This window comes from Oculina patagonica, chromosome 9 (genome assembly GCF_052425735.1).
Source record: "Oculina patagonica isolate OP01 chromosome 9, crgOcupat, whole genome shotgun sequence".
Classification (NCBI taxonomy): Eukaryota; Metazoa; Cnidaria; class Anthozoa; order Scleractinia; family Oculinidae; genus Oculina; species Oculina patagonica.
This window is the reverse complement of record NC_135766.1, coordinates 30,789,498-30,803,939: the sequence shown is the minus strand read 5'-3', so window position 1 is coordinate 30,803,939 and position 14,442 is coordinate 30,789,498. Positions and strand designations below refer to the sequence as shown.

Genomic DNA, 14,442 nt, shown 5'->3' with positions numbered 1-14,442 from the left:
TTCAACATACAAAGTAAAACCGATTGTAAACCGACTGTTACTAAGACTCCTTCATCTCTTTTCGATTTAAAAAGGAGCCGAGAATATTCTGAAATCTCGGGTTCTTCATTGTTCACTTCCCGCGGGTAACGCGGGATATCGATACATGCCCGTGCAGTCTGCCTCTTTTAAGCTCTCTGAAGTGATCAATTATTGTACACTTACCTTTTAACAATAGATTAAAAGAGTAGATTCTTCGGTAAAATTACTTTAAAATCAATATAGCATCAGCATCTTTCAACAAGCATGCGTATTCTACCTACAAGAGCATATTTAGCCGCCTTATAACAAGATATCCATTTAACAGCTTAGAACATTTTGCCTTGTATCTCAGCATCTCTCTTCACTTTTCTTCTCCACTTTAGCTTTCAGCTGGAACCTCTTTACATCTGCATGTGCTTGCTTGCACATTTTTTCAATTTCACCTAAGTCTTCAAAATACCTGTCAACTCTTTCCTCCAGTTCTCGGAGCGCTCTTTGTAGTCTGTCAATAGAGCTTTAAAATATCCGCGCGCTACACAAACTAAAATATTAAATAATGATTTATTTATTTATATTGCTCAATTATCCATGTCAAAATGGTCAATTGCACTTTACAACGTTAAAAAGAGCTAAAAATTAAATTCCAAATCAACTACAATCTTAGACGAAACCTGTTGAGACAAACGCATTTCACAGATTTTTCGCAAACTTCTCAAATTGCAATGTTATCTACACAACAAAAAATAGTGAAAATTTCTCCTCGAAGAGTGTGTGTATTATCTAAGTCACTAATTATTGCGATAACGTTACAATTAATACAAAATGTTTAACCGACAACGTACTTTTCGACGTTGGCTTAACGTCGTTCTCAAGTCATAGCGGGATTTCAAATGGAAGTGTACAAGTGCTGAATATCATTTTAAAGTATAGCAATCGCATCACGCGATTACGTCCCAAGCGTGGCAAATGAAATTACGCGTGACGGGCTGGTGGTTGATATTAAACTATTGCAAACGACGGTTTTCATATACTAAATCGCCGTTTTCTGTCCCAAATGGTATCCGTATTGCTAAGCTTCCTGCTACAAGATTGTCTACGTTATATATCGTGAGTTCAAGTCACGAAATCTAGTCGTTCGAACAATCACAAAACAGCTGTAATTTTCGCGGGAAAAGGGAGTGTTACTGTTGTGGGCAGCATGACACCTTTTTTGTTGCAAAATGGCTATAAAAGAAATCCCGCTGAACACCTAGCCTAATGCACACGTTAAATAGATCGGTGCATAAACAGAAAAGCGGGAAAAGGCCCAATCTTAGAACGGTTTTTGAGAAATTTATCGCCGCGGAAAAAAATATGTCCAAAACGTTAAAAAATACGTTTCGCAGGCCTTCATTTCGGTTAACCTAGAATGCACTCTAGTAAGCCTGTTTACTGTTAATAACTGCATTTTTTGGCGGGAAACACAATATTGAACTTAAAATTGATCACCCTCTACTCAAGCTGTTTGGTGGCCCAATTGTTAGATAGCTTACTCGTGATGTGATCGGTCGGGTTCGATTCCATAAAATCCCTTAATCTTTTGACACTGCTGAGAATAGCTCAACTCCAAAACATTTACAAGGAAGATATTGAGCTCTTTGGATATACATTCCCCGGGCTGTTACAGCCTGTAATTGACAAGTTAATTAACGATAAATTATGACCACAAATCTTATGGCGAGGAGGGGTCGGTATTTTTAAATCATTTACATAAATGTGCATTTCTCTTATAGCCAGACCATGCTAATATAATCGTGTGGCAAATGAAAAACAAATTGAAAATAGACAATTTTTCAGTTTAAAATATATTTAATGGGTCGTTTTTTAAAATAAACTTTCTAGTAAACATTTCTTCGTCCTTGGCAGTTTTATCAGATAGATATATTGCATATAGCCTTAAGAAGCAGTCTACAGGGGGGATTTAGGGGAGGAACCGTGAGGGCCCTGTCCCCCGTTTTCTCTTGTATAAAGTAGCAAATATATGATTGAAAGGTTTATTTAGTTTGAGTTATTTCTAATATTTTAAATTTATTTTTATATTAGTATTTTTACTTAAAAGTCGTGTGCCACTCCAATCTAAGTAACAAATTACGTGAATGTCACCTCGAATTTTGTCACTGAAAATGAAAAGGAATACTTAGTTTTCTTAAACGTATAATGCATCATACTGCAGAACCAAAAACGCCAGCGCAGTTTGCGATTTTGTTCTACTTGTTTTATAATTTTGTAAAAAAGTATTATGTAATATTGTCGCAAAATTTATGATTACCGTCTCTACAAAAAAAGCAGGCCTAATAAACTCCATTGTTCTTTCAAATGTATTTTAATGTGTGGCGAAGCTTGTGTGCACGAACAAGAACTGTTAAGGTTGATTGTTTGCCTGCAATCCACAATTTAGCCTCCGTGTAACAAACATTGCTGTAGAAACCCCAGCTTTGCCGCAATAAGGGTCCTTAACTTTAAAGTCCTGCAAATGATGTTGAAATTGTGAGTTTCTTTCAGCACAACGTTTAAAACTAAGCGGATGAACCAGGACAGTTTGGTGAGCTCGAGGTTGCTGAACAATCTGTGCTTTTTTAAAGCTCGTAAGGATCAGCTGAAAATATGCAAAAGAAATAAAAATGTTAGTAACAGCATTCAAGAAACGAGTAGGGTAAGCGTTTCTGGAAATGCAGCAAGAATCATATATTTTGGTACAAACAACAACAAGTAAACATGGGAAATGCTAACAAAGTAAAGTAAAGTAGAGTAGAGTAGAGTGGAGTAAAGTAAAGCAGAGTAGAGTAGAGTAGAGTAGAGTAGAGTAGAGTAGAGTAGAGTAAGTAAGTAAGTAATAAATTGCTTTATTTGCATGACCGTTACCGTTTACAGTGTTGCAAAAGCATATCTAAACTAAAAGTAACAAAACGATCCTATTATATCATACTAAAACTTGATTAAGTTACATCGCTTTCACCTGATAATAACAATGCATCACGTAAATTCATACATGAAGAAATAAACTTCATAACTAGCTTATTAACATGATAATCATTAGAGTTCATAAGAAGTTTAATGTTTTCTGAGGTTGTTTTCCTTTCAAAGTCAGGTACTATCTCATTGATTCGTTTTAAGAATGTCCGCCTTTGGGAAGAGTATTTGCTACAATCTAATAAGAAATGTGTTTCGTTTTCTACTTGATTTGACTTGCACAATGGACATAATCTATTTGCTCTGGGTATATGGTCAGTCTGATATCTACCCAGTTCAATCATAAGTTTGTGATTACTTAATTTAAATTTCACAAGATTTTTTCTTTCATTAAAATATCTTAACTGTTGTAAAAAATCAGATGCAACGTATTCATTTTTAAAAACTTTAAAAAATTCTAATTTCCTTGAGTGTTATAGGCTATGTCGCCAGAAAGATATATATTTCTCTTTCATATTGGTTGTGTATCGTTTAGTAGAGTAGAGTAGAGTAGAGTAGAGTGGAGTAGAGTAAAGCAGAGTAGAGTAGAGTAGAGTAGAGTAGAGTAGAGTAGAGTAGAGTAAAGTAGAGTAGAGTAGAGTAGAGTAGAGTAGAGTAGAGTGGAGTAGAGTGGAGTAGAGTAAAGCAGAGTAGAGTAGAGTAGAGTAGAGTAGAGTAGAGTAGAGTAGAGTAGAGTAGAGTAGAGTAGAGTAGAGTAGAGTAGAGTAGAGTAGAGTAGAGTAGAGTAGAGTAAAGTAGAGTAGAGTAGAGTGAAGTAGAGTAGAGTAGAGTAGAGTAGAGTAGAGTAGAGTAGAGTAGAGTAGAGTAGAGAAGAGTAGAGTAGAGAAAAGAAGAGTAGAGTGGAGTAAAGGGAGGGGGGGGAAGTGGAGTGGCGAGGTGTGGAGTAGATAAGAGTACGTAGAGTAGAGGGGAGGGGAGGGGAGTGGCGTGGAGTGGAGTGGAGTGGAGTGGAGTGGAGTGGAGTGGAGTGGAGTGGAGCGAAGTGGAGTGGAGTAAAGTAGAGGGGAGTGGAGTGGTGTGGCGTGGAGTGGCGTGGAGTAGAGAAGAGTAGAGTAGAAAAGGGGAGAGTGGAGTGGAGTGGAGTGGAGTGGAGTAGAGTGGCGTGGCGTGGCATGCCGTTGCGTGGAGTAGAGTAGAGTAAAGAACTGTATTGTCTTTCTCAGTTAAAGCGTTCAGGCCTAGGTCCTAACGAGTTAGTACAGTTCTATCGTACCTGCATTCGCCCTATCACTGAATATGCCTGTCCAGTGTTCAATGAAAGTCTACCTGCGTATCTTTCTCGTGAGCTAGAAGCAGTGCAAAAGAGGGCGATGCGCATCATTTTTCTGTTTTTTACGTATGAAGAAGCGCTCGACAAGGCAAGTCTAGTCACTCTGTCAGGTCGAAGACAAGCCCTGACGGACAAATTGTTTAACAACATTTTAGAGAACAATGACAGTAGGCTGAGGAATTTACTGCCCCCACGGAATCTTAGTAGTTATAACCTCAGAAAGTCACGCCAGTTTAACCCTGTTTTTAAGACTAATAGATTTAGAAATAGTTTTATTGTCTCTAATGTACTTAAGTTTGGATTTTAATCACTCTTGTATAGTTCTTTAAATATTTTTACATTTTATCGTTAGTTTTTATAGCTTTACAAATTTGTAAATATGACATAATTCAACCTTTTAGGTTGCGAAGTTGTATTAATAAACTATCTATCTAAAGTAGAGTAGATTAGAGTGGAGTAGAGGGAAGTGGAGTGGCGTGGCGTGCAGAAGAGAAGAGGAGAGTGGAGTAGAGAAGAGTAGAGGGAAGTGGAGTGGAGTGGCGTGGCGTGGAGAAGAGTTGAGTAGAGTAGAGTAGAGTAGAGTAGAGTAGAGTAGAGTAGAGTAGAGTAGAGTAGAGTAGAGTAGAGTAGAGTAGAGTAGAGTAGAGTAGAGTAGAGTAGAGTAGAGTAGAGTAGAGTAGAGTAGAGTAGAGTAAAGTAGAGTAGAGTAGAGTAGAGTAGAGTAGAGTAAAGTAGAGTAGAGTAGAGTAGAGGGAAGTGGAGTGGAGTGGCGTGGAGAAGAGTTGAGTAGAGTAGAGTAGAGTAGAGTAGAGTAGAGTAGAGTAGAGTAGAGTAGAGTAGAGTAGAGTAGAGTAGAGTAGAGTATAGTATAGTAGAGTAGAGTAGAGTAGAGGGAAGTGGAGTGGAGTGGCGTGGAGAAGAGTTGAGTAGAGTAGAGTAGAGTAGAGTAGAGTAGAGTAGAGTAGAGTAGAGTAGAGTAGAGTAGAGGGAAGTGGAGTGGAGTGGCGTGGAGTAGAGAAGAGTAGAGTAGAGTAGAGTAGAGTAGAGTAGAGTAGAGTTGAGTAAAGTAGAGTAGAGTAGAGTAGAGTAGAGTAGAGTAAAGTAGAGTAGAGTAGAGTAGAGGGAAGTGGAGTGGAGTGGCGTGGAGAAGAGTTGAGTAGAGTAGAGTAGAGTAGAGTAGAGTAGAGTAGAGTAGAGTAGAGTAAAGTAGAGTAGAGTAGAGTAGAGGGAAGTGGAGTGGCGTGGCGTGGAGTAGAGAAGAGTAGAGTAGAGTGGAGTAGAGTAGAGTAGAGGGAAGTGGAGTGGCGTGGCGTGGAGTAGAGAAGAGTAGAGTAGAGTGGAGTAAAGTAGAGTAGAGGGAAGTGGAGTGGCGTGGCGTGGAGTAGAGAAGAGTAGAGTAGAGTGGAGTAGAGTAGAGTAGAGGGAAGTGGAGTGGCGTGGCGTGGAGTAGAGAAGAGTAGAGTAGAGTGGAGTAAAGTAGAGTAGAGTAGACTGGAGTAGAAAAGAGTAGAGTAGAGCAGAGTAGAGGGGAGAAGAGGGAAGTGGAGTGGCGTGGCGTGGCGTGGAGTGGTGTGGCGTGGAGTGGAGTGGAGTGGAGTAGAGTAAAGTAGAGTAGAGAAGAGAAGAGGGGAGGGGAGGGGAGGGGAGGGGAGGGAGGGGAGGGGAGTGGCGTGGAGTGGAGTGGAGTGGAGTAGAGAAGAGGGGAGGGGAGGGGAGGGGAGTGGCGTGGAGTGGAGTGGAGTGGAGGGGAGGGAGGGAAAAAGGGCTGAACACCTAGCCTAATGCACACGTTAAATAGATCGGTGCATAAACAGAAAAGCGGGAAAATGCCCAATCTTAGAACGGTTTTTGAGAAATTTATCGCCGCAGATAAAAGAGCGGCAGTCTTTCAACTCAGCAGAAACCTTGATATGAGTAAGCGAGCTATAGCCAAGCATGCAGGATTTCATCGTCTTCAATAGTTGCACTCAATGTTAAAAAAAGAGAAAATAAGAAAAAAGAAAATGTTAAAAAAAGGGATTTTATGGAATCGAACCCGGGCCGATCACATCACGAGCAAAATATCTAACCACTGGGCCGCCAAATAGCTTGAGTAGAGGGTGATCAATTTTAGGTTCAAAAATGTGTTTCCCATAAAAATGCAGTTAATAACAGTAAACAGGCTTACTAGAGTGCATTGTGGGTTAACCGAAATGAAGGCCCCCGAAACGTATTTTTTTAACGTTTTTGACATATTTTTAATGTTAATAACGTACTCACAGGCTTTTGTACAAATTGCGAAAATTAAACACCGCTAAACACTGTCACGTCAAAATCGCGGATTTTTATTCTTGTTTCATAATTAATTTTCCGAGTTCAGGGGCTCACAGCCTCTTTGGTTTTTTAGGGCGCGATAGAGGATTGTAGTTGCAGTTAAACGGGTTACCATTGTAACTCGCTGAGATTAAGAAGATGATTACTCCGATAAACTTGTTATAAATTTACGGGTTACAATGGTAACCCGTTGCTATTTGCATAATAGTGTACTATACACGAAATTATTATATTAAACTCTACAAGTTGTGATGTTTTCTCAGCTTTTGACTGTCGTGAAAACGTTGTAAACATTGCAGTTCACGAAATCGTTGCTCGTTGTAACTAGATTAGCTGAGCGAAACATCTGCCGCAGGGATTCAAACTCACTTGTTCCGTTCCAGGGATCGGCACATACAAGCTGAACACACGCCTTCTTATTACAGTCATCATGTGCGTTTTAATCTCGTCCACAACACCACCTTTTAAGGAATTGAAATTACTTTTATTTTCGTCGTGCAAAAAATTGGCGTGTACCTCTCGAACACTGTGTCCGATAGAAAGCGCACTATGTTTTGTTAACACTTATTCACTGGAAAGCGATTTCTCCGGTGGATGGCATTATCTACCCTTTGAATAACTGCCCTCTGCTAACATTTATTTTAAAACAGTTTGTAAGAGCGTCGAGAATAAATTCCACTTGAGATCTTTGAGCACAGTATACAAGCGCTCTAAGCGTTTTTCACCGGCTTTTGCATTGGAAAACTGTTTCTCCTCGGAGATTGTGTGCAATATCTAAGTCACCAGTTATCGTTATAAAATTACAACCAAAGCAAAATGTTTAACCGACAACGTACTTTTCGACGTTGGCTTAATGTTGTTCTCGAGTCAAAATGGCATATGAAATGAGAGTATACAAGTGCTCAAGGTGAACAATAGTACGGAGTGTGAAATACAATTAAAACAATACGTTTAACAAATGGCTTGACACTTATTCATTAGTCTGTGTATTTAAATTTTCATAAATCTTCTCGGTACAAAAGGCTTCTCGTAGACGAAACGTAAACACTCATTTTTCCTTGGCACTTTCGTTCTTAATATGTGAGATTCAACTGTAATAAACTATGAACAAATAAAACAGCTTGTTGGAAGCGATGTTAGGTTACCTATTGCTCAATCGAAGTCGACAGATAGGCGTATTTCGCCATCGAAACGCGCGGGATAATGACCGACAACCCATCTCTTGATCCAAAAATGTTTCGCTCACCGCAAGCGCTTGAGCCTTGAGTGATCTTTCATGAGTTTGCCAAGCTTTCCGCGGAATAATCTTAGCCCATTTGAACTGAGTGCGCTTGAAGGAAAAACGTCATATTTCGCTATCGAAACGCGCAGGATAATGGCGGACGACTGACCGCCTGGCCCAAAAACCCTTCGCCGGGTTTGAAATAAGTTTCCATGCCGCGAAATAATCTTAGCCTCGATTTCAGCCAGTTTCCGGCGGAAGTTAATGAATTAATTCCAAGAATACACATTCAATTTTTTTAGTATCAACCCAAGGGATTCCCGAGGTGGCGAAGTGGCATCGCTGCCGGCGGCTGATGTAGCTTCATCACCTCAAAGTCGCGGGTTCGAATCTTCCAGTATAGGGTTTATTCTAAATGGCTTGGGGGCCGAATAAACTCTCCCCGCGTGAAGATGCGACCCTACGGCTCTAGGAATTGGTCTTTTTTTATTTTTTATTAATTAATTAATTTATTAATTTACTTATATATTTATTTATTTATTTTTTTTTGCTGTATTAGTGTTCTAAGTTGTTTTTTTGGACAACATCACTTTTCAAGCATTGGTGAATCATAAAAAGAATTTTAAATCTTGTTTTTTGATCTTATAATTCATAGATATTTTGGTCTTGTTGGCGCAGAATGCTTTGTTTCATTGGATATTGGTTGAGTCAGGAGCTATTGCTTGAGTACATGTATATTGTTTTTACAGTGTTTTTTGCATCCCTAGCTCGTTAAAAGTGTTGCCACGATATCCAAATTCATTCTTTCTCTCCTCACTCTCCTTTTCAATGTTGAGCTCCCCAACATACTGCGCAAATAATCCGTCATTTGACAACATTGAGCTTCCTAACATACTGCAACATACTACAATGTTGAGCTCCCCAATATACTGCGCAAATAATCCTTCATTTCACAACGTTGAGCTCTCCAACATACTGCGCAAATAATCCTTCATTTCACAACGTTGAGCTCCCCAACATACTGCGCAAATAATCCTTCATTTCACAACGTTGAGCTCCCCAACATACTGCGCAAATAATCCTTCATTTCACAACGTTGAGCTCCCCAACATACTGCGCAAATAATCCTTCATTTCACAACATTGAGCTTTTCAACATACTGCAACATACTACAATGTTGAGCTCCCCAACATACTGCGCAAATAATCCTTCATTTCACAACATTGAGCTTTCCAACATACTGCAACATATTAAAATGTTGAGCTTCCCAACATACTGCGCAAATAATCATTCATTTCACAACGTTGAGCTCCCCAACATACTGCGCAAATAATCCTTCATTTCACAACGTTGAGCTCCCCAACATACTGCGCAAATAATCCTTCATTTCACAACATTGAGCTTTTCAACATACTGCAACATACTACAATGTTGAGCTCCCCAACATACTGCGCAAATAATCCTTCATTTCACAACATTGAGCTTTCCAACATACTGCAACATATTAAAATGTTGAGCTTCCCAACATACTGCGCAAATAATCCTTCATTTCACAACATTGAGCTTCCTAACATACTGCAACATACTACAATGTTGAGCTCCCCAACATACTGCGCAAATAATCCTTCATTTCACAACATTGAAATGGGGGATGGGGCGGTAAAAAATGACTTTATCTAAGTAGTCTAAAAAGTTACTGTCGCAGGCATGTATCATGTTAAGGCTGCCCTAGATGCTTTTGCAGGAAGAATAGGTGTGTTTGTTTAGACGCATACCGATGCTATTTTGATTTGAACGTTTTTATAACTGAAGAATCTGCCTCTAAAACTTTAGATAAAATATAAAATGAGATGTTCCTGTACTGAAGTTGTTGTAGAAGGCTTTCCCTGATACCATTTTTGATTTACAAAAGAATAGATTATACAATGAGTATATTAAATTGAACCCGAAATGTTGGAATAAAAACGAGAAGCGTTTTTTGCAGAGAACGAAAGAAAATTTAACAAATTTAGCATTTGAAAGGAATGGAACGAAAGTTCTTTCGCGCGATAACGTCTCAAGCGTGGTAAAATAAGATAACGCGAATTCAGTTTATAAAAAAACACAATGATTTTTTTAGTTTATTAAAAGTATAGAATAACGTCACGCGATTATATCCCAAGCGTGTCAAATAAAGTGACTCGTGACGGGCTGGTGGTTAATATTTAACTATTGCGAACGACGGTTTTCCCGTACTAAATCGCAATTTTTGGTTTCAAATGGAATCCGTGCTGCCAAGTTACTTGCTAGAACGTTAAATAACTAAATACTGTAATTTTGAACGGTTTACAAGAGGATTTGTACTTATTTTAACGGTTTACAAACGGTTTACACGGTTTACAGCTATTTAAAAAAGAACTCTTATGATGATCTTTAATTGTCTATGTAAACCGTTGTAAACCGTTGTAAACCGTTTTTTTTCGCTTCGGTTGTTTTCAACATACAAAGTAAACCGATTGTAAACCGACTGTTACTAATACTCATTCATCTCTTTCCGATTTAAAAAAGAAGTCAAGAATATTCTGAAATCTCGGGATCTTCAGCGTTCACTTCCCGCGGGTAACGCGGGATATCGACAAATGCCGGTGCAGTCTGGCCCTTTTAAGCTCTCTCAGGTGATCAATTTTTGCACACTTACTTTTTGACTATTTTTTTCGGGTAGATTTTTCGGTAAAATAACTTTAAAATCATGAAACTTAAAAAAAATTGTCGTTTTCCTTAAAATCTTTACGTGTCTGCTGTTCTCAAGACCTTTTGGAAAATCAATATAGCATAAGCATCCGTCAACAAGCACGATTATTCTACCTACAAGAGCATATTTAGCGGCCTTGAAACACAACATCCATTTAACGGCTGAGAACAGCTTGTCTTGTATCTCAGCATCTCTCTTCACTATCGTCTTCTCCACTTTGGCTTTCAGCTAGCTGGAACCTCTTTACAACCGTATGTGCTTGCTTGCACATTTTTTTCAATATCACTTAAGTCTTCAAAATACCTTTCAACTCTTTTCTCCAGTTCTCGGAGCGCTCTTTGTAAACTGTCAATAGAGCTTTCATCATCGTATTCTTGCAAATCCTTTCAATGGCAGTCAAATCCAGTTTTCTCTAGTTTCACTACCGAATCTAGGTTTTCTTTCGCAAGCAAGAGCTACGTTGCTCTCGAAAAGCTTTCTAGTCTTTGTCCATTGTCGCAAGTGACGCAACAATTGAGTCGTTTCCTTCGAAAAGAAAGCGCGCGCTCCCTTTAAAATATCCGCGCGCTACACATCAACTAAAATAATAAATAATGCTTTATTTATTTATATTGCACAATTATCCCTGTCAAAATTGTCAATTGTGCTTAACAACGTTAAAAAAGAGCTAAAAGAAAAATTCAAAATCAACTACAATCTTAGACGAAACCTGTTGAGACAAACGCATTTCACAGATTTTAGTGAAAATTAGCAAATTGTCCAATCAGTTTTTTTCGCGCTTGCCGATAAATCACTATCCCGTAAATAGCGCAGTATGCTTTGTTAACATTTATCCACTGGATAGCGATTTATTCGGTGCAAAGCTTTTACTTTTACTTTGCTAAGCTTCCTGCTACAAGATTGTCTACGTTATATAGCGTGAGTTCAGGTCACGAAATCTAGTCGTTTGAACAATCACAAAACAGCTGTAATTTTCGCGGGAAAAGGGGGTGTTACTGTTGTGGGCAGCATGACACCTTTTTTGTTGCAAAATGGCTATAAAAGAAATCCCGCTGAACACCTAGCCTAATGCACACGTTAAATAGATCGGTGCATAAACAGAAAAGCGGGAAAATGCCCAATCTTAGAACGGTTTTTGAGAAATTTATCGCCGCAGATAAAAGAGCGGCAGTCTTTCAACTCAGCAGAAACATTGATATGAGTAAGCGAGCTATAGCGAAGCATGCAGGATTTCATCGTCTTCAATAGTTGCACTCAATGTTAAAAAAAGAGAAAATAAGAAAAAAGAAAATGTTAAAAAAAGGGATTTTATGGAATCGAACCCGGGCCGATCACATCACGAGCAAAATATCTAACCACTGGGCCGCCAAATAGCTTGAGTAGAGAGTGATCAATTTTAGGTTCAAATATGTGTTTCCCATAAAAATGCAGTTAATAACAGTAAACAGGCTTACTAGAGTGCATTGTAGGTTAACCGAAATGAAGGCCCGCGAAACGTATTTTTTTAACGTTTTTGACATATTTTTAATGTTAATAACGTACTCACAGGCTTTTGTACAAATTGCGAAAATTAAACACCGCTAAACACTGTCACGTCAAAATCGCGGTTTTTATTCTTGTTTCATAATGAATTTTCCGAGTTCAGGGGCTCACAGCCTCTTTGGTTTTTTAGGGCGCGACAGAGGATTGTAGTTGCAGTTCAACGGGTTACCATTGTAACTCGCTGAGATTAAGAAGATGATTACTCCGATAAACTTGTTATAAATTTACGGGTTACAATGGTAACCCGTTGCTATTTGCATAATAGTGTACTATACACGAAATTATTATATTAAACTCTACAAGTTGTGATGTTTTCTCAGCTTTTGACTGTCGTGAAAACGTTGTAAACATTGCAGTTCACGAAATCGTTGCTCGTTGTAACTAGATTAGCTGAGCGAAACATCTGCCGCAGGGATTCAAACTCACTTGTTCCCTTCCAGGGATCGGCACATACAAGCTGAACACACGCCTTCTTATTACAGTCATCATGTGCGTTTTAATCTCGTCCACAATACCACCTTTTAAGGAATTGAAATTACTTTTATTTTCGTCGTGCAAAAAATTGGCGTGTACCTCTCGAACACTGTGTCCGATAGAAAGCGCACTATGTTTTGTTAACACTTATTCACTGGAAAGCGATTTCTCCGGTGGATGGCATTATCTACCCTTTGAATAACTGCCCTCTGCTAACATTTATTTTAAAACAGTTTGTAAGAGCGTCGAGAATAAATTCCACTTGAGATCTTTGAGCACAGTATACAAGCGCTCTAAGCGTTTTTCACCGGCTTTTGCATTGGAAAACTGTTTCTCCTCGGAGATTGTGTGCAATATCTAAGTCACCAGTTATCGTTATAAAATTACAACCAAAGCAAAATGTTTAACCGACAACGTACTTTTCGACGTTGGCTTAATGTTGTTCTCGAGTCAAAATGGCATATGAAATGAGAGTATACAAGTGCTCAAGGTGAACAATAGTACGGAGTGTGAAATACAATTAAAACAATACGTTTAACAAATGGCTTGACACTTATTCATTAGTCTGTGTATTTAAATTTTCATAAATCTTCTCGGTACAAAAGGCTTCTCGTAGACGAAACGTAAACACTCATTTTTCCTTGGCACTTTCGTTCTTAATATGTGAGATTCAACTGTAATAAACTATCAACAAATAAAACAGCTTGTTGGAAGCGATGTTAGGTTACCTATTGCTCAATCGAAGTCGACAGATAGACGTATTTCGCCATCGAAACGCGCGGGATAATGACCGACAACCCATCTCTTGATCCAAAAATGTTTCGCTCACCGCAAGCGCTTGAGCCTTGAGTGATCTTTCATGAGTTTGCCAAGCTTTCCGCGGAATAATCTTAGCCCATTTGAACTGAGTGCGCTTGAAGGAAAAACGTCATATTTCGCTATCGAAACGCGCAGGATAATGGCGGACGACTGACCACCTGGTCCAAAAACCTTTCGCCGGGTTTGAAATAAGTTTCACTGCCGCGAAACAATCTTAGCCTCGATTTCAGCCAGTTTCTGGCGGAAGTTAATTAATTAATTCCAAGTATACACATTCAAATTTTTTAGTATCATCCCAACGGATTCCCGAGGTGGCGAAGTGGCATCGCTGCCGGCGGCTGATGTAGCTTCATCACCTCAAAGTCGCGGGTTCGAATCTTCCAGTATAGGGTTTATTCTAAATGGCTTGGGGGCCGAATAAACTCTCCCCGCGTGAAGATGCGACCCTACGGCTCTAGGAATTGGTCTTTTTTTATTTTTTATTAATTAATTTATTTATTTATTTATTTATTGTTAATTTATTTATCTTTTGCTGTATTAGTGTACTAAAAGTTTTTTTTTTTTTGGACAACATCACTTTTCAAGCATTGGTAAATCATGAAAAGAATTTGAAATCTTTTTTTTATCTTATAATTTATAGATATATTAGTCTTGTTGGCGTAGAATGCTTTGTTTCATTGGATATTGGTTGAGTCAGTAGCTACTGCTTGAGTACATGTATATTATATTTACAGTGTTTTTTGTAGCCCTAGCTCGTTAAAAGTGTTGCCACGATATCCAAATTCATTCTGTTTCTCCTCACTCTCCATTTCAATGTTGAGCTCCCCAACATACTGCGCAAATAATCCGTCATTTGACAACATTGAGCTTCCCAACATACTGCAACATATTACAATGTTGAGCTCCCCAACATACTGCGCAAATAATCCTTCATTTCACAACATTGAGCTTCCTAACATACTGCAACATACTACAATGTTGAGCTCCCCAATATACTGCGCAAATAATCCTTCATTTCACAACGTTGAGCTCCCCAACATA

At 38.8% G+C, this 14,442-nt stretch overlaps 1 protein-coding gene across 1 annotated transcript in view; it reads right to left on the bottom strand.

The window, feature by feature from the left end:
• Positions 1–1,882: 1,882 nt before the first annotated feature.
• Positions 1,883–14,442, bottom strand: part of LOC144664674 (uncharacterized) — a 59,769-nt gene continuing 47,209 nt past the window's right edge. The window contains exon 12 of the mRNA XM_078525858.1: positions 1,883–2,656. Coding sequence (XP_078381984.1) covers positions 2,637–2,656 — 20 coding nt within the window. The 3' untranslated portion in view covers positions 1,883–2,636. The remainder of the gene's footprint in view (positions 2,657–14,442) is intronic.